Source organism: Mangifera indica, chromosome 12 (assembly GCF_011075055.1).
Source record: "Mangifera indica cultivar Alphonso chromosome 12, CATAS_Mindica_2.1, whole genome shotgun sequence".
In the NCBI taxonomy this organism is placed as follows: Eukaryota; Viridiplantae; Streptophyta; class Magnoliopsida; order Sapindales; family Anacardiaceae; genus Mangifera; species Mangifera indica.
In genome coordinates, this window is record NC_058148.1 from 7,621,345 (window position 1) to 7,640,229 (window position 18,885).

Consider the following 18,885-nt stretch of genomic DNA (forward strand, 5'->3'; position numbering starts at 1 on the left):
TTTGTTTTCAAACTTTAGGGGGGCAAAAGGAAATTATATTTTAGTTTATTTTTTAATATTATAGAGAAAATGACAATTTTACCCTTAACCCCGTTAAATTTAACTGGCCATGGGTGGGTGTTTGGTATTTCCATAGTTAAAGGGGGGAAACTTGTCATTACAGCATACCTTGGGTGGGAAATAGTCGTTTGGCCATATGAAGTGTTGTGAATTGGGTTGTGTGAACTGTGATGTGAATGTTTCACCATGTGTTTCTGTACCCTTTCTTTTGTTTTTTTTTCCTTTAAATTGGTGTTTGCTCAACCACTTCTATTTTCAATAAAATTATTTGTGTGAGTTTTTTATATAAATAATAATATATTATAATATAATTAAATATTATTTTATTTTTAATTATATATCATTATTTAGGCCAAATATCTATTTTTCAATCAAATTATGTTGATTTCTCAAAGTTTCTCCATTAATTATAGAAATACCATTTACCTACCCATGAACAGTTAAAATTAACGGTAATAAAAGTAAAATCATCATTTTATATTTAATATTAAAAATAAATTTAAATATGATTTTATTTTCCCCCCTAAATTTAAAAAACTAATTTTTCTCCTCTAAGTTAAGTTTAAAAAGATCACATTTTTCCCCCTAGGGTTTAGTTTCGAAACTCCTTCATTTTCTCTGATGTTATCGCCAGCCGTCTCTTCCTCCCGACGGTTTCTCTTCCACCGTCGACCCCCCTCAACTTCATCCTAACCCATCCGACGTCAAGAGACGATGTCTGAGAAGAGAAATTATCTTTTCAGATGAAGACAAGATAACTCATCGTTCTCTGGGAAGACGATCGCAGAGTGAAAACAAATGTTATGTTCAAATAGTGTCAAAATATAATAAATCGTTTGGGATAAAATTGTAATTACACGAAAAATAAAAATGAAATAAAAAAGAGTGAAAACAAGTGTCCCGCCCTTTGGAAACAGGATAGGGCCCACTGCCACGTAGGCAATAAGGATTTGTTTGTTGCGCTTGCGTCGCTATCGCGAGGCCGAAAGGCAGAACATCGTTGTGTGTGAGAGAGCGAAGAGGCAGAAGAACTTTACCGTTGCTACGATTAGAGATGAAATCTGGAGCGTTGATAGGGAAGCACGGGAATTTGTGCTAAGTGGGTATTTGGAGAGTGATTAAAGTTGTTTTTTACTTTTTTGATTTGATTTGAAGAAGAATCATTTGCTTTAACATCTTAATTAATTTTTTTTTCTAAATTAAAATAATTACCCTTTTAACCTGGAAATTTTGAGATACACTTAATATTATATAAAATCAGATAAATTAAAGATTTACAACAAATATAATTCAACACAATGGTATAAAATTAAAATTATCTTTTAGGGTTTTTTAATACAAAATATAATTTTTTTTTTATTTTTGAAAATTACAAAAAAATAGAACTAATAAAAGGCCACTCGATTGTAACAAATTTGTTTAAACCAAACATGGATGGTTAGCTTATTAGGTTCAAGTATTATTGTGATAGATGTGACTTACTAGATAATAAGTATAGGAACCTCGGAAAAAGAAAAAGATATAGAAATTATTTGAGTATAATACGATAAATGATAAAAAATATATTTATAAAAAAATAATTATAAAATTCAGATTTGGAAAAGATACGGAACGTGTATATACAAATTTAATACGACACTTCGTCAATAATATATTTATAAAAATATGATAATATCAATAATAATTTTAACATTTTTTAAAGATCTTTTTATTAACAATTTAAATACAAAGTATTTAATTGACTATTAAATATAATATAACATAATATATAATCAAAATTTAATTATCAGAAAAAATTATAGAGAGGTTAGAGATTTAAATGACAAAAATTGGGTTTTTTTTAATTAAACATGTAAATGACATTTTCGTATTTTAAAAATTTCATAACAAAAAACATAAAAAATTATAAAAATATATGTTTAATACGAGAAACATATAAAATACGCATATAATATGGTTTGGTTCAAAAATTTGGAACGATCTATTTAAAATACAAATTAAATATGAATAATTCACGTTTTTACTAAGTAAGAACATGTGATAAACATATAAGTAAGATTTTCCTTTCTAAGAGTTTTCTCCAACTGGATAATTTTTCCTCAACCATGCTTCAAATAAACCATGGCTTCACATCAGTATGTTTTGACCTTTCATGAAATGCTTGATTTTTACACACATAAAAAAAAACTTTTGACTGTCATTCTTCAACATAGTCTACTTCTGTTGATAACCAAAGTCTACAAAGCAACCCTTTCAATCAAGTTGCTTCATTAGTATCATCTTGTATAATGGCTACATTTTCAACATATGCTATTGATAGAGTTACCATTGCTTGCAGATTGGCTTTCCAGCAAACTAGATTTTCTCACACAATAACCACAAAGCCAATCATGGATTTTCTAGTGTTTAAATTACCAACATAATCAACATCAACACAACCCAATATGCATATTTTGGGACTTAGCATTCTGATATAAACAACACTAATTAGAACTTAATTTCAGGGATTGGCTTAAGTAGTGAAGAGAAATACGTTTTTTTGTGAAAGGTCTGAGAAATACTATTGCCTTGGTGACTACCTTAAGACTATATAAAGACTTTTCAAGTAAGCACACTTTATTCTCAATAGAGTTATCTTCAAACAATTATGGTTGCTCCATCAGAAATCTTCCTTTCTACTCTTTGAACCTATGTGAACCCTTAACTATCAATTTAGCTTCGTAATTAGATGGTTAACTCTCGGAATTCCTTCTTTCTTCTTAAACATGCATTTGCACTTGGCTTTACTACCTTCAAGTTGATCACTATTTTTTAGGTTTTATTCTTGATTAAATAATCAAACTCCTCTTGTGTTACTTTCTTTCATTGTAAAGAATTCTTGATCTTCACACCTTCTTTGAACTATTTTAGGTTATTCTTCAATTGAGTGCATATTAGGAAGATGAGATTGGATAATCACACTCACACTACTCAAATTTCACGACTAGAGCCCAATTAACGTTGATGTTACGAAATTTTTTGGTTGCATTCTTGTTATATTCTTTGATTAAAATTGTGAGCTATCTTTGAGGCATAGTGCGAAATCAAGTTGAGATTGGACGATCATAAATTTGAGTTTATGCATATTTATAACTTTTTTGTTTTTTTTTTTGCCTAATGATGATCAAAACTTAGTTTGAGGGTAGTTGATAAGCTTATATTTCTATTATATTTTATATTCTTAATTATTTAGTTTTGATTGAATTTTGGTCCGTTTCTACCTCAATATTACTATAATTTCATTACATGCACTTTTGTTGGAGAACGTGTAAGAATGAGACAAAATTTGTGACAAGTTGCGTTTATTTTCTTTTCAAATTGAAAGACTCTAACAATAAAATATTTATTTTTTCAACTACTAATTTTTGTCATCAACTCATTATTTTATCGTTTAATTTGATGACGTCAAAGAAACGACAATTCATATTAGTGGCTCGTTCATGGTAAAAAAATTATTACTTTATCAATATTATACTAGAATACTCTTGTCATAATAGATTTTGATCTTAATTGTTTCAATTGGTAAGATAACTTTCTTTTTTCTTCTTCTTTTGACATTAAAGCCAAATCTTGGTCTATTTTTTGAAAAAAATACAAATCTGATGAATCATGTTCTATAGGACAAATGACATGAGACAAAATAAAGATTTTAGGGATATGAAATAAATGTAAGGATAATTTTTATTTATGGTTTAGGGTTTTTCTTTTGTAATTACACACTTTTGAAGTTTTTTTTTTATGTCTAATAATGATGTCTACATGACTTGAATTTCACTCTGTTATAGAAATAAAGGTGAGACAAATATAAATATAATTTATTTATTATTATTAAATCTTTTTATTAATTTGTTCTTTCAAAATTCATTGTTATGAATTCCAAAGAAATCTGTGTTAGTGTTGATTTATTAATTTAATCATGGTTAAGTATTTTGTTTTAAAGTCTTGTGACCATAATTTGAATCTAGATTATGTGTTGTACTATATTATGTCAAATGATCAATTTAATATTTTGTATTTAAAATTTTTATTTGATTTTAATCGGATCGACCATGAAAATTGTAAAATCAGAGTTAATATTATCGTATTTTTTAAAAATATTATTGATAATATATCGTATTAAACTTATATATAATTTTTATAATTTTTAATCTAAATTTATAATTGCATTTTGCAAACACATTTTATATTGTTGACCACATTATACCCATACTTTCCATACTTTTCTTTTCTTATTTACCAAGTCAGAGGACAAGATGTAGGTCAAAGTGGGATCTCGATGCCAGTGGCTATGCAGACTGCAGTTGTTGACAAATATATCTTAATTTTCATGGGTCGTGGGCCATTTCAATGAACACATTAATAAAAATTTTATTAAAAAACTCGATTACTCTCATTTTTATTAAAATATTTTATTAAGGTTAAAAATAAAATTATTATTCAATAAAAAATATTAAAAAATAAAAAATTTATCTTATTTTTCCTTCCTTAATTTAGAAAATTAACAATTTTTCTCATCTTAAGTTTGAAAAGTTATATTTTGTCTCTAAAGTTTTATTTCTTTTTCTTTGGTGACTATCTCCATTTTGGTCGATAGTCAGCCTTCTCATCAACTTCTTCTTTCGTTAGACGTCGACGTTCAATGACCATTTCATCAAACAAAAATGATTTATTGTCTTTATCTCTTTAAAACGAACAAAGATGAATCGACTTTGTCTAGCCAAAGATTAGCGTAAAAAAGAGACAACTGAACAATGGTGACATCAATCTTTGGTTAGAAAAAAATGAATCGTATTCGTCCTGCCTGAAGAGATGAAGACAACAAATCATCTTCATCTTTTCATTGGACGAACACGATTTGTCTTTGTCCAACGAAAATGATAGTCAGGCGTTGACGTCAACATTTGACAAGAGAAGAAGTTGGTGAGAAGACCGACTATTAGCCGGAATATAGATGGTCACCAAAAAAAAAGAAAAAAAATTGTAAGGTGGAAAGACAACTTTTCAAACTTTGAGTAGAGAGAAATCATTATTTTTTTAAACTAAGAAGAGAAATGAGATAAAATTTTTGTCTTTTAAATATTTTTTATTAAAAGAAGGTTTTACTTTTAACCTTAACAGAGAATTTTAATAGAATAATAAGTGTTTAAGTTTTTGAAACTTTACATATATGAGTTTGAAAATAGAGCAAACCTTGGGTTGGAATAAGTCTTTTGGCTTAATAAAAATATAGCAATATTATGTATACATAATTTTAAGTACATAATTCAATATACAAATGATGTATCATTATGTGATTAGACATTATTTTATCTTTAATTCAAAATTACTTAATAATATAATAACACATCATTTGTAACTTTAGATTATTATCGTATAAGTGATTTACATTTTCCCACTGATGATTTTGTTTTAAAACACTTTTTCAATCAAAGAATGGATATGTATATTTTTTTCACTTAAAACCTAATATCGTAAAAAAGTAATTTTAAAAGTGTAAAATAGTAATTTAATCATTTATTAATTTGAAAAATTAAAAAAAAAACCTTTTTTAAATCTCATGTTAACATTTTAAATATATCCTTTTATCTTTTTACAAATTTAAAAATATATAATTTAATTACTATAATTTAAATATGAAAACTCTAATTGTCACAACGGTCACCTGTTTAAACCCAAATCCACTATCGCCCACCAGAGACAAACATACTAGAGCTGCCAAATATATTCCTAGTCACCAGAACTATTACCTTTTCCAAACCCAAAGCCGTTAGAAGCGTCGTCCACCTGAGGCCATAAAAATCATCTGTAAAGAAGAAGAGTTCGAAAGTCAAAAGGGGAAGAAGAGTCTGTTCATAACAAATTTGCTCATGGAACAAACTATTTTAATTTTTTGTTAACTTTTAGTGATATAATAATTCTAAGAAGTAATATAATTAGTGGTAATAATTTAACTTTTTACCAGTGTCAGGATTTTTTTATTAACAAAATTAGGTTTAAAAAAAAAAAAAAGATTTATGCATTGAATGAGTGGAATGGGCGTTTTAAAACAGTACCTCATGTGGGAAAATAATAAATCAACCTTATCAGAAATAAATAGGTTCAATCTTGCAAGACCTTTCAATGAAATCTTTGATACTTCTAAATATTTTATTTTCATATTAGAAAAATTATATAAAATTCAAATAATAAAATGTATCCTATACGCCTCTAAAAAAAAAAAAAAAATTAATATTTCATAAGAATAATGGTTAATATATAAATATAACATGATGAATCATTAAACCTAAGTTCACAATGATGAAACGGCTAAAAATCATGATATTGTTACACTGAACCTAAGTCCAACAGGCCATGGAGGTGCTTACACACAAAGAATACATCATAGTAAATATATTATACCTGCTGAATTCGCATCCCCGCTGGGCGTTAACCAAAATTCAATGTTGCAAAACTATTTATATAAAATTACAGTCTCAACTTTAAATTTCTACTAACATTATAGATGATATATTATAACATTTTAAAGAGTACAATGTGGTGCTGACCATCAACAGCTACATCAAAAAGAAGTTTACAGGCACAAATTCAATTTACTAAAATAGCCAATGTACTTACAATACACAATGCCCTAAACCACACCCTCGCATCTCCACCAACCAAAAAGAAATCGAACTGATTAAATAAAATCATATCACAGCCAATACAGCCACTCTCAACTCATCAATGAGGTCAATTTTTAAATTATAACATTCTGAGTGATTAACTTTGCACTTATGCCCATGGCGGGTAGGGGGGTGTTTAGGGGTCTTGAGCAAGCATGCCAACCTAACACTCACATTTTTCACTTCATTTGTCTCTTATAACAACCTTCCACACATCTCCTGTAACCCAAAACTAAAGATCTCGAATTCTTCCAGTAAATATAAACTATACAAAAACCAACTTCTTTGATTTTTTTTTCTTGGAGATTTTACCCATTCCAATCAGATAATATTGCAAGCACATCGGCATCACTGAAGTTTGACTCAACGGCCAATTCAAGTGGATTTTTACCTTCCCCATTTACAGCCCGCGGATCAGCTCCTCTGCAAAGTACAATTTTTTTAACATGCCTTTTAGAGGATTATGTATCACGATGACAAAATAATGAGCTTAAATTTATGGGTAAATATCACCCAGACACCCTTGCATAAATGATTTTCATAGGGTATATTTAATATTGAGATGATAAAAGATTGAGATTACAAAGTTTACCTCATAAGAAGCAGCCTCACGATTTGGGGCCTGCCTCGGAGAATACTGCGGTGCAGTGGCATTTGACCTCTTGAATCAGTTGCATTAACATTTGCACCATACTGTAGCAGGAGTTCTAGCATGCCAATGTCTGCAGTTTCACAAGCAAGATGGAGCAGGGTGCAACCATCTACATCATCTATGGTTTGGCCTTCACTTGCACTGGCCAAGTTCAATGAGCCAGAGGAAGACCTGTCAGATGAATTCCCTGTTAAGCACCTGGAGCTGTGCTCAAGGCTTGTCTGCTCATTCAGTAGCATTGCTTTGGCAAGCGTTAAGGAAGGGTTGCTCGATGCTTGCTCATACACAGCATTCACATCTGCTTCACTACTAACTATGTGACGGTATACAGCTTTCTTATCATTAGTACGAACACCCTCCCAGATCTGTTGTGCCACAGTATGGGAATTGCGGTTGTCTTTTGGTCTGCGTATGAAAAGCTTTTCTGCATACTGCATAGAAAAGAAGAAATAAAAACTCCAATAATTAATACAAATTAGGATGCCAACTATACATAAGCTCTTCTCTCAATATAATTTTCCTATAATGCAAAGTATTTAGTATAATTTCATCTGCCAAAAATCGCATGTTTTTGTACATAGATATTTTACGCTTCAATAATCAAATAAAATCCACTGAACCATCACATGACCAGTATGACCAAACAATTATTTCTCAGAAGCAACAAAACAGGCATCAATGATTACTTCCCAAAAGAAGAAAATGGAGTTTCAGTATAACACTATTCTTTAATTTCTAAAGAGGTAATTAAAACATATTATGACAAAAAGTTTGCTTGTATTACATAGAAACACTATTAAGCGAAAATCAAACAAGTAATTATATTCTTAATTGAGAAGTGACACCAAAGAGAAACTCAAAATGGAAAACCACAGACATTACATGTCAACCATAAAGTTAAAAGGTTGTGTTAGACAACAATAATGGAAAAATGTGAGTAAAATGAAAAAAACAACAGATGATGCATATTTTTCAGGTTATCTATAAAAAAATATGCATGGAAACAATTCACTATAAAGACCAAAGTAGATGTAAGTCTGTTACCCATTTAGTCTATAACAATATAAAAATGTAAATGCAAATAGTGCATGGAAACAATTTATTTACAAAGACCAAGTAGATGTTAATCTGTAACACCTTTGCATGAATGAACTTTTCCTTGACTGATATAGAATCAGAGGGGCTAGGTTTTCCCGAAAGAAGTAATTGTGGTCTATCAGACTTGCATGAACTTCAGCCACAAGAAGGTAAATGTTAGTGACCAAAAGCAAAAATACCAACTTTAGACTGCTGTTAATGAAAAGAATCTAAGTTCAAGTATCAAGAGGATTCTTTACCTTGCAGGGTTAAGATCAATATGGAATGTATTTCGTGATTGCAATAATTCCTCCCAGACTGAGTTTGCAAAGGCATTGCCCAGAGACTGAAATAAACTTATAACTGATGGCTCCCACACTTTCACATCAAGGGTAAGTGATCTGACCTGCAACATAGGTCAAATGCAAAGGCAACAGCTTCAAGGATGAGGAAGCAACATTGATATCTGCATTTAGCCTTTTCAAGCACATTTAAGTATGGCCAATCAAAAGAATTAATAACTCACTTCCTCAAAACAATGGCACACTCTATTTATTATTGAATTTACTTATATCAAAATTAAAATTGATCAGAACCTTCAAATATTTACACAATTTTATGGGTATTTAAAACATTGAACATTTATATTTACATATTCTTCAACAGAAAAAACAATAATGATTAATACAACAGGCTGTGTTTGAAAAGAAAACACAAGTATTATCTCATTGGAAACATTTAAAAAGGTCAGGCAATAGAACAAATTTTACCTTTGATATGTGTACACCAAGATTTCGGTGAACACCGGAGCATTCAATACAAACAAGAACACCAAGATTCAAAGATGCCCAATCAGGTTCAGAGGCACCACAATCAGCACATTTATCGTTTCCACACACTCTTCGCAACACATCAATCGGCTTCTCACTCTTTACACAAGCTCGCTGATGTAGTGAACCCCTTAAATGTCGTTCATGATGCAAAGTTGCAAGATTTCTCTCTGATGTATATTCTTCATTAGCAGCATGATCAAAGTCAGAACTTTCAAATGAACTACTCTCACTGCCAGACCGGTGATGGCCACTTCCCATGGGACTAGTAGGCAGACACTGAAATATTAAATGACAATCATCAAATTGATTTTGAAAAGCAATGGCCACCAATCAAGCTATATATCTAAATAATTACCCTCTCAGGAGTCTGAGAACTAAGTAATGAAGCAATAACCCCAGTAATCTTTTCAATCCAGTCCATCTGATCCATTGCACTCTCTGCCTGCACTGACAGGCACAAATTAACATTATTGAGGACCTATTTTCAACCAATTACTCAGTCCTACACCATCCTACCACTTTTGGCAGAATTATGTAGGAACTCAAACTCACAAAAGCAAGCTGCATCTGAAGTTATACCTGCAAAGTGTAGTTCTTGGTGGGTGAGATGATCCTGAAACAGAACCTAAGATCTGATTGATCAGCATCAACTTTGATTGTCGAGGTAAGAAGGTTCACTGTGTGATGAGCAACAGATTTTTCATCATGTACTCCACCATGATGATGAGAAGAAAGCCACCGACTCAGCAAACCAGATCCGAGCTCAGAACTATTCCTCTGAACAGAAAGTTGACTGCCAGAACCCTAGAAAGGCAGAAGACAGAAAAAATCACATGGTGAACTTCATAACATCTAAGTTAACTACTTTTACAAATATTATTTACAGATGATTTGGTGCACTGCTTGCGATAGTAATACAGCATTCCTCGGCTATCAAGAACAAAAAATCTTCTTTTCCAGTCTCCCCTCAAGTTTGAAGATCGCTTTGAGAGATAACCTTGTCGGATAGTTTGAACCTGAAAGATTAGGTACATTTTGAAAAGCAGATGATTAGGAAGACAAAGAAACATCGCAATGATGAAATAGAGAATTATAAAAGCATTTTCAAAACCTTTCCCTTTGCAGCAGATTGCATAACTGCCTCTATCATTTTATGTGAACTTCTACCAATGGCTTGTATACCATCTCCATTAGGAGATCCATTAGAACCATTGGAAGAACACCTACTCTCTCGGTCAATCTGCCTTTTGAACTCTTGCATCCTTTCACTAAGAGCCGCCTGCTCATAATTGGACCTTTCTCTTGACTGCTGGGCATAAGTCAACACCTGCAAATCAATGATAGGCCTGTTATTTCAAGATTTTCCATGACAAGCAGATAATAGTACTATCAGAAAAGTACAGATCTCCAACTCTCAGCTCGCTAAGCCCTATCCCCACCATATGGAGAGTTATTCCACTTGTAAGGATATGATATTCAAGTAAACTCAATCATCCCTTTCACCCTTTCCTCAGCAAATAAACTCACAAATTCAAGCAAGACCCAATTTGTGACCACATCCCCTAACCAATTTTACAAGAGGTAAAGCCAATTTAGTAAAATGGATAATCCGTGGTCAGGAAATATTTCTCTTCCTTGATCTTCCTTTTTGGAAAACAACCTGGATAATATAAAAAAGAAATAAACTCCCACTACATGTAGTCATCTAGGGAAGACAAACCTGATTTATATATGGCTCCATCTGATGCAATAACTCATAACCCTACATGAAATTTAAAAAAAAAAAAAAAATCAGAAAAGCCATCTTAAGAAAAAGTATTCAAAGAATAGATACTTCACATGACATGCCTGTTTGAAGTAACGAAGATGTGCATCCATTGTTCCACTGACTGCTTCCAGAAATTCAAACCTCTTCTTTGCTTCAACATTAGAAAGAGCAGTTACCTGGGTAAGGCATTGACTGATTATTAAAACCTGAAAGTAATAATTACAATAATAACAACAAAATCCGAAATTTCAAGTTAATTATATTAACAGCAAAAGTTTACTTACTAAACTAAATCGAGCTTGCTCAAATGTAGACCTTGCATGATGAAGCTCCTAAAAAATTCCAAAGGATATTAGAACTATAAAGAAGGTGGTACCAATACTATGACAAGAATATAACAAGAATGACCAAAAACTTGTGTCTTAACATTCATATCACATAATACCTCCTCTAAAACAGTGGCTACATCAGATTTTGTTCCTTTTCTTAGTGACAAAAACTTCTCACGAGCCTGCAACATGAATAAAAATAAAGTAAATATAGTGAACACAACTCCAAAACTAAGTTCACATTATTTAAAACAGTAACAAAGTTAACTTAAGCAACATTTATCCTCAAAACAATATTAACTGTCAAGGTTCATGCAAACATAAGTGTAAGACATCCAGCACCCTGTCAAATCATCAACAAAATGTACAATTTATTGCTACATCAATATCACATACAATTATTAATTTATTCATCAAGGCTTAAATTATAAGGAAAACTGCAGAGAATTTAAAAATCAATAAATAGAAAGGAAAAACAACATTCAGGTTTCTCATAGTTGTCACTAGATTTTTAGAGTATGACTTGGCTTAGTTTCTCACCAAGCATGAAATCAACCTCCCAAACAAGCAATACAACAACCAAACAGTCTATTTAGATTCTGATACATTACTTCAAATTCCAATTATAATGGAAAGATTATATTAAGTTAATAATGTTCTAAAATCAATGAATAAAATGTCACTCAAACTCATACTTAAACTTCAGCAAGTACAAAACAGTAAAAGAAAAATACCAAGCAGAAACATGTTCAAGTATATTTATAAATAATATTTAAAAAACGAGAATTTCATTTTTAAATGCATCCATATGAGAAGAACATAAGTAAGAAGAATAATTAAGAAGTCATGAAGAATTCACCTGGTCATACAGAAGGCTAGCCTTGTCAAAACGCTTCCTTGCTTCCTGTATTGAGTTGAGATCTCTTGGATTCACAAATCGAAGAACAGAAATGAAGAAAATTGAAAACAGACACACATGAACCAGCAAAAGAAAGCCAAACCCGCAGCAATAAATATAAGGCCATCCAAGCATGAATTCAACAATATCTCACACTGAACAAAACAAATTGAAGTAGTTGAACAATAAATGCCCTATGATAGAAGGTAAAAATAGCAAACCTTCACTAAGTTATCAAAATGCATTTACAAGCACCTCGCGTTTGAAATTATTAATATAAGAGTTGAAAAAAGTTAATAAGATTCTAGTTGGCTTTCATATCAAACAATGTTCACCGAGGAAAAGAAAATCTATTCATCACTGGTGGAGGGAGACCAAAACACACTATTCACATTTGCACACACTCGCACATACAACAAGACCATTTAACTCTAAAAGTTGTAGGAACTGAAACTGCTTGTGCCCTTGTTCCTACATCATTAATACCCTATTAAACATGCAGGATTTTACAACATTTATTAAAATTTCTCATGCAGTAAAATCAGCAATCAACATTACCTTGACCTCATGTAAATCAATATTGACATATTGTAATAATCGATCATTCAGCATGTGCTCAACCTGAAAAAAATAACACATGTAGGTCAAACAAGAAAACCATTTAACTTGATTGAAGAAAGACCCAATTAAAATATAAAAGAGAATGGAAACACGCTAAAAGAATGCTTAAACCTGGGATCGAAGAACTTCCTTGTATGTCCCAATTTCCCTCAGAGCAATGGTAAATTTGGTCATAACAGGACCTATATAACAAAACAGAAGTTCATCATCACCACTAAACATCCTACTCTTCAAGGTTATGAACGGTATGAAAATTTCAATCAGACAGTACATTTATATAATTGAAGCAACCAAAAAGGGAAGCATTAATGGCAATCCAATATCCACAAGGAAAATATATTTCAAGTCATAACCAATAAAAAACTTGTTAATAGAACTTGGAGAAGCAAACCTCCAAAAGCAACACTAATAGGATCATTATGCCCTCCACCAAAAGTTTCTAGGGCACTAGCAAAAGCAATATCCCCATCATATCCTTCCCCAAGTCCTTCTCTGCACATAAAGAAAAATGCAAATGAATTTTATCGCAAACTCAAGGATCATAAAATAGCAAAGATTGACAACAATACTGAGACAGAGCAATAAAACCATACAGAAGAAAAGTGCAAAAAGAATAATAATAATAATAATTACAAAATAAAGAAAGCACAACAAATAACAAAAAGAAGAGACGACAAGCAATTACAGTAAGAAGCATGAAAAGTTTCTAAAATCTGTTAGATCTCAGTGTATGTCTCTCGCAAAATGAAGAAGAAGCTAAGAAGAATGGAGCACAGCAGCAGTAAGTCGCATAGCAGCAAGGGAGAGGAGAATATTCCAGCTAGCAGCAAAGGATTGGAGCAATTGGCAAACCAAAATGTGCAGAGGTATTTTGAGGCAATAAGGACACGTGGCACTATGAAGAGAGAGGAGGAATTGATGAGAAACAAAAAGGGTGGAAATCAGTTAGAGAGGGGTAAGCAGAAAATTAATTAAGTCGGATAAGCAGTGGGAGAGCACAGGCATCTCAAAATGCCTGGGGACCTCGTATTGTCAACTTCCATTTTGGTTGTTATATTTATTTTATTAATCAAGTTGTAATGACCTATTCAACTTATTATGAAATTTCAGTAATGCAGAAATGAGATGTTTGTTTCATTGAGATTAAGTATTAGCTTTGTGTTTGTTGCTGAGAAATTTATTTGTATGTTAATGCTGATTGCTGGAAATAAGAATAGGGGTGTATAGATTGCATTGGCTGAGTTGAAATATTAGTATTACATTGCTATTGTTGAAGAATTGGTGAATACAAAGAAAACAGGGGAAGTGCTGTCTGTTCATTCCAGGTCCCTAACAAAATCAAATAAGGTGTAGCAGGCAGGGGGAAACATTAGGTTCCAAGCAATTAGATCATGTACGCTAACCGTGAAAATTCACTTGCTAAATACACCCTAACCATGTTTTCCATATGGTCAACAATTCTCTTCAATGGAATAAATTAATGTAGCTATTGATAATTCATGTTGTATTACAGAAACGTAATCCATAATGAACACCTGGATAATGCAATTTTGTATGACCTTTTTTCTTATGAAGAAATAAGAGATGCATTCAAGAAGGTAAACATACGTGTATTTTCGACATCCTTTGTAAAATCTTAAACTTCTCTCCCTTAATAATTCAGCACATTCCTCCAGGCCTTGTATCTGTTTCAGCGAAGAACTAGTTAATAACCCATATTACTTCAGTACACATTTGGAATAAAAACAAATCAACATTCTTATTTGTGTTAAGGATGGAATACTAGTTCAAACTTTATAATTTCCTCAATATCAAAATTAAAACAAACATCAGTAGCATCCAAAGCAAAAGAGATACTTCATTCCAGCATAAACAACTCTCACCTATGGAAATGCATAGTAATCAAAAGATGGAAGGAAACAATTGAAAACAATAACTAGCACAGAAAATTAATCCCATAAGACCCATGTATTTAACGATCCATATAGTAGAATCTGCAAAAACCAGTTTGTTCAGTGCTTCTAAAGGCTATTCAGTCACAAAGACAAGATGGCACAAATGCCTGACGTTCTCATCCCATAAATGTGACACGATAATAATTTATCTAAGATAATCTTTATTCTTCCATGTTACAAAGAAAGCAAAATTCTTCAAGATAACATATTTTATGAAAATTGAAGCTCATGAGTCGAGTAATACATTCATTATCAGATCTTTATAGGAAAAGTACATTGTAATTTAACACTACTAAATTAAACATGAAAAAACATAAAAATCTTTTACTTATGAATAATAAATGCTTGATATTAAATTAGTCGAAAAGTTATTACAGGCCAGTTTGCGGTTATGAACCCTAAATTCTCTCAAATTTAACCAACTATAGATACAATGATACTGAAGTCTGATGTCAGTAAAACCCGCAGATTCTCAAATCTATGAGAAAAAGGCAACTAAAAATTTTCCAAATTAACTGCTTAAGCTCCATAACTGAAGTACATTCAGACTAACCTGCGTGCGAAACATAGGAGAATCATCGAGCTTTGTGAAATGCATTTTCGAAACGACGTCGATTTCAGCCCTTAGAAACCTCAACGAACATTACAGGAAAACCTCGATCAACTCAAACAAAAGGCAAGCATATGGATAGCAAAGATCTCGCTCCGATTTCGAAGTTGAAACTGAAGAATAGACAGTTAAGTGAGGTACAGATTCGAATTTTTTTTATTCTTTTATTATTTAACTTTTGTTATAATTTATTTTTAAAGCTGTTGCTTGGTTTGAGAGAAATCAAGGGAAAATAATAAACCCTAGAAGAGGCAAGAAAACATGAGAATTGATTCGTCTCGGAAATTGAGAGATTAATGTGAAAATGTCTAAAGAACATACACACTCTTAGAAAAACGCGAAAAAGGAGAGCACGAAGTCTAGCTTTTTCTGTGCAGAGAAGAAGGCGGTATTAGTGTTAACAGTAGAAAGAATAGACGGTGTCGTACTGGGAGTTTGAGTGGGGTTAAAACTTAAAACGTTGCAGTATAGGCTGTTCTTCAATTGACAACGGAGATAACCACTCTGAGCTGACTAGAGCCTGACTGTGGCCACATTTACACCATGATGACAAACCTGGAAGAGATGTTGGGTCGACGCGCTTCTTGACACGTGAAGCCACGGGCAGTAAGGTGGTGGCCGATTTAGAGGGGAAGTCTGGAAGAGATTGGAGGGTGTGCGCGTGCGAGGGAGTTGGTGCCTTTACTTCTGCAAAAACGTCGCCGTTCCAGTTTCAAAATCTTCTGAGAATGATAGTGTGAGCTGCCCTCGGAGGAGAGAAAATTACAGATAAAATAAATAAACCAATTCTTTTAATCAAAATATCAATATGAATGACACCCACCATTTCCTCAAAATAATTTTCTTTTTTTAGGAAATTATATGAATCTAAGTATCTTAGTAAATTATTATAGATTGTATTGCAATGGGAAACAGCTGACAGTGAAATATTATTTTTTGGAAACTTCAAAAGAATATTATTATTATTATTATATAGATGAATTTTTATTTTTATTTTAATTTGTCCAATCAAAAGATGACATAATTAGATGTAAATATCCTTAAAATATTGTTTGATTTTATCATATCTAAATATTTGCATAAAGTAATTATAAAAAACAAAAGACTATGTCCCACCCAAGGTTTAGTGAAATAACATTTTCTGCCCATAAGTTTTTAAAAACCTAAACACCCACTCATATATTAAAATTCACTATCTAGATTAAGGATAAAAATGTTATTTAACTAAAAATATTTGAAAACTATAAATTTATCACATTTTTCTCTTAGGTTTAAAAACTAACAATCTTCTCTCTATCCCAAGTTTGAAAAATACTCGTTTTCCCCTAGGGTTTGAGATTTTTCTTTTTTAGTGGCCAAAGCTGGCCAACTTTCAAATCAGCACTCCACCCATCTCCCGAAGAAGGATGAATCGTCAACCAACTAGATGTTGACCGACGATTTATCGATGAGAATCTGTGTGACACATAAATTTGTGTTTTACATAGATTGGTCAAACGAAGAAATAAAATCATAGTTCAATTGATCAAATATGTGCATTGCACATATTCACTTCGATGGATCATCGGTCGACCTCTAATTGACCGACGATTTGTCCTCCTCTGGGAGATGGATAGAGCACCAGTTTGGAGGTTGGTTGGCTCGAATTACCAAAAAAGCAACAAGAGAAATATCTCAAACCTTAGGGGAAAATGATCATTTTTAAAACTTGGGGTGGAGGGAAAATATGATAAACTTGGGGTGAAGTAAGAGAAAAAACAAAAAATTATATCACTCAATAGCAAGCTCTTACCTTAGTTTATACATAATTGTTTATACAATTTGTTTGCTTGTTTTGAACATTATTATGTGTACATACTTTTGTGTATATAATTTAATTAAGTACACAGATTATATATCATCATATAATTGACGTTACTTTATCATTAATTTAAAATCACTCAATTATATAATAACATATTATTTATATATATATTCAAAAATATTTACATATAATTTTATTATTTTTTAAATATAATGTTAAAGGATTAAATCCAATTGTTTTTTTATTTAATTTCCGAGATTATAAAAAAATCTATTTAGAAATGTCAATGCATGAAGCTATCTGTAAATTTTTTAGAATTGCAAAAGGCAAAAAAAGTAGGAATAATAATAACAAAACAATATTTAATTGCAAAGCATACATTCTATTTCTATAGTAGTTCTATGATCTTAATCAAACTTTTGAATACATATTAATATTTTTAAAATCAGATCAAATATTAATTTGATAGAAGAGATGATTTGATTTAATCAGTGATCAAATTAATTGATCGATAATCAAACTAGTTAATTGATTAAAACTAATATTAAAAATAAATTTGTATAATTTATAATTAAATATATAATTTGACTTATTTTATATTAAAATAAATTTAATTTAACAGTATATATATTCAACTATGATAAAAAAGGTGTTGATTTAAATTTTTATAATGAATTTTTTTAAAAAATAAATTTTTATATTAATCAAATCAAATCAAATTTTTACGTAATTCAATTAATTTAATTTATGATTGAGATTCATCCAACTGGATCCATTGCTCCTGTCCAATTTTTTTAAACCATGATACGTATGACCCATTTGTGTCCCAATTAGTAATTTTAACCAGGGGTGAAATTGAAACAAAAAATTAAAAATTAATTGGAATCGAAAAAGACGAAATGAGGCAAGTTGAATCGGGGAGTGAGAGAAAGGAGCGCGTGGGCGTAAAGAGATTCTTCTGTCTGTCAGCCCTCGAAGCAGCGAAACGAAAAACTTCGGGCTTTGCTTTCTTTTGTGTTTCTTAGATCAAAGAATCAATTCACTTTATACCACCGCCAGCGACTTAAAACAACAAAATCATTATTATTTTCACTTGAATTTTAAAATTTTTTATATCCCTTGCCTTCAATGAGCAAAGTTCTCTTCTATTGGGTACCTACCCTACAACTCATTTGGAGGCATGTCATTCGAGCTAATTATATCAGGTTTGATTTGTTCATGTTTGAGCTTGTAAAAAAAAAATTGGGTCCAGATTTTGGGTTTTAAATTTTTCATTGAAGCTCAATTCATTAGAATGTTTCAAACATTGAATCTGTGTCGAGTCTTTCTTATAACTATAAAATACTACAAATACACCTTTATAATTTCTTATAAATTTGAAAATTAGGCAAGTCTTTAGCAGTTCATAATGAATTTTTAGACCTTATTAGGTCTCGGATTTGAACGATTTTCGTTTAAGTTTAAATTCGATAATTTAATAGGTAACTTTTCTTATTGGGTCCGTCGGAGGCCTGAATTTGCCTAACCCAATTGATAATTTATTCAAGTAAAAAATATATAAGAGTTTATTCAAAAAT

The 18,885-nt window shown here is 31.3% G+C and overlaps 1 protein-coding gene across 2 annotated transcripts; it reads right to left on the bottom strand.

The window, feature by feature from the left end:
- Nucleotides 1-6,583: 6,583 nt before the first annotated feature.
- LOC123192905 (ADP-ribosylation factor GTPase-activating protein AGD3-like) lies at nt 6,584-16,019 on the bottom strand. 2 transcript variants are annotated; one of them, XM_044605608.1, is made up of 20 exons: nt 15,826-16,019; nt 15,448-15,617; nt 14,548-14,624; nt 13,331-13,431; nt 13,051-13,121; nt 12,877-12,939; nt 12,280-12,324; nt 11,537-11,602; nt 11,376-11,423; nt 11,172-11,267; nt 11,044-11,085; nt 10,435-10,650; nt 10,208-10,339; nt 9,903-10,127; nt 9,679-9,765; nt 9,261-9,599; nt 8,751-8,896; nt 8,551-8,644; nt 7,354-7,844; nt 6,584-7,184 (listed from the first exon to the last, which is right to left on the bottom strand). In XM_044605608.1, the coding sequence occupies exons 2-20, from the start codon at nt 15,490-15,492 to the stop codon at nt 7,070-7,072; spliced, it is 2,499 nt and encodes an 832-aa protein (XP_044461543.1). In that variant the 5' UTR covers nt 15,493-15,617; nt 15,826-16,019; the 3' UTR covers nt 6,584-7,069. The 2 variants fall into 2 exon arrangements, with proteins under 2 accessions (XP_044461543.1, XP_044461542.1); XM_044605607.1 differs by having other exon boundaries at nt 15,448-16,019.
- Nucleotides 16,020-18,885: the final 2,866 nt, after the last annotated feature.

What these genes read in the sequence shown, in the direction of transcription:
- LOC123192905 (XM_044605608.1), bottom strand. Translation starts at nt 15,492, where the DNA reads ATGCATTTCACAAAGCTCGATGATTCTCCTATGTTTCGCACGCAG. An exon ending in TATTAGTGTTGCTTTTGGAG is followed by an intron (nt 13,122 to 13,330) that starts GTTTGCTTCTCC and finishes TTTGTTATATAG; the next exon opens with GTCCTGTTATGACCAAATTT. An exon ending in AGGAAGTTCTTCGATCCCAG is followed by an intron (nt 12,940 to 13,050) that starts GTTTAAGCATTC and finishes TATTTTTTTCAG; the next exon opens with GTTGAGCACATGCTGAATGA.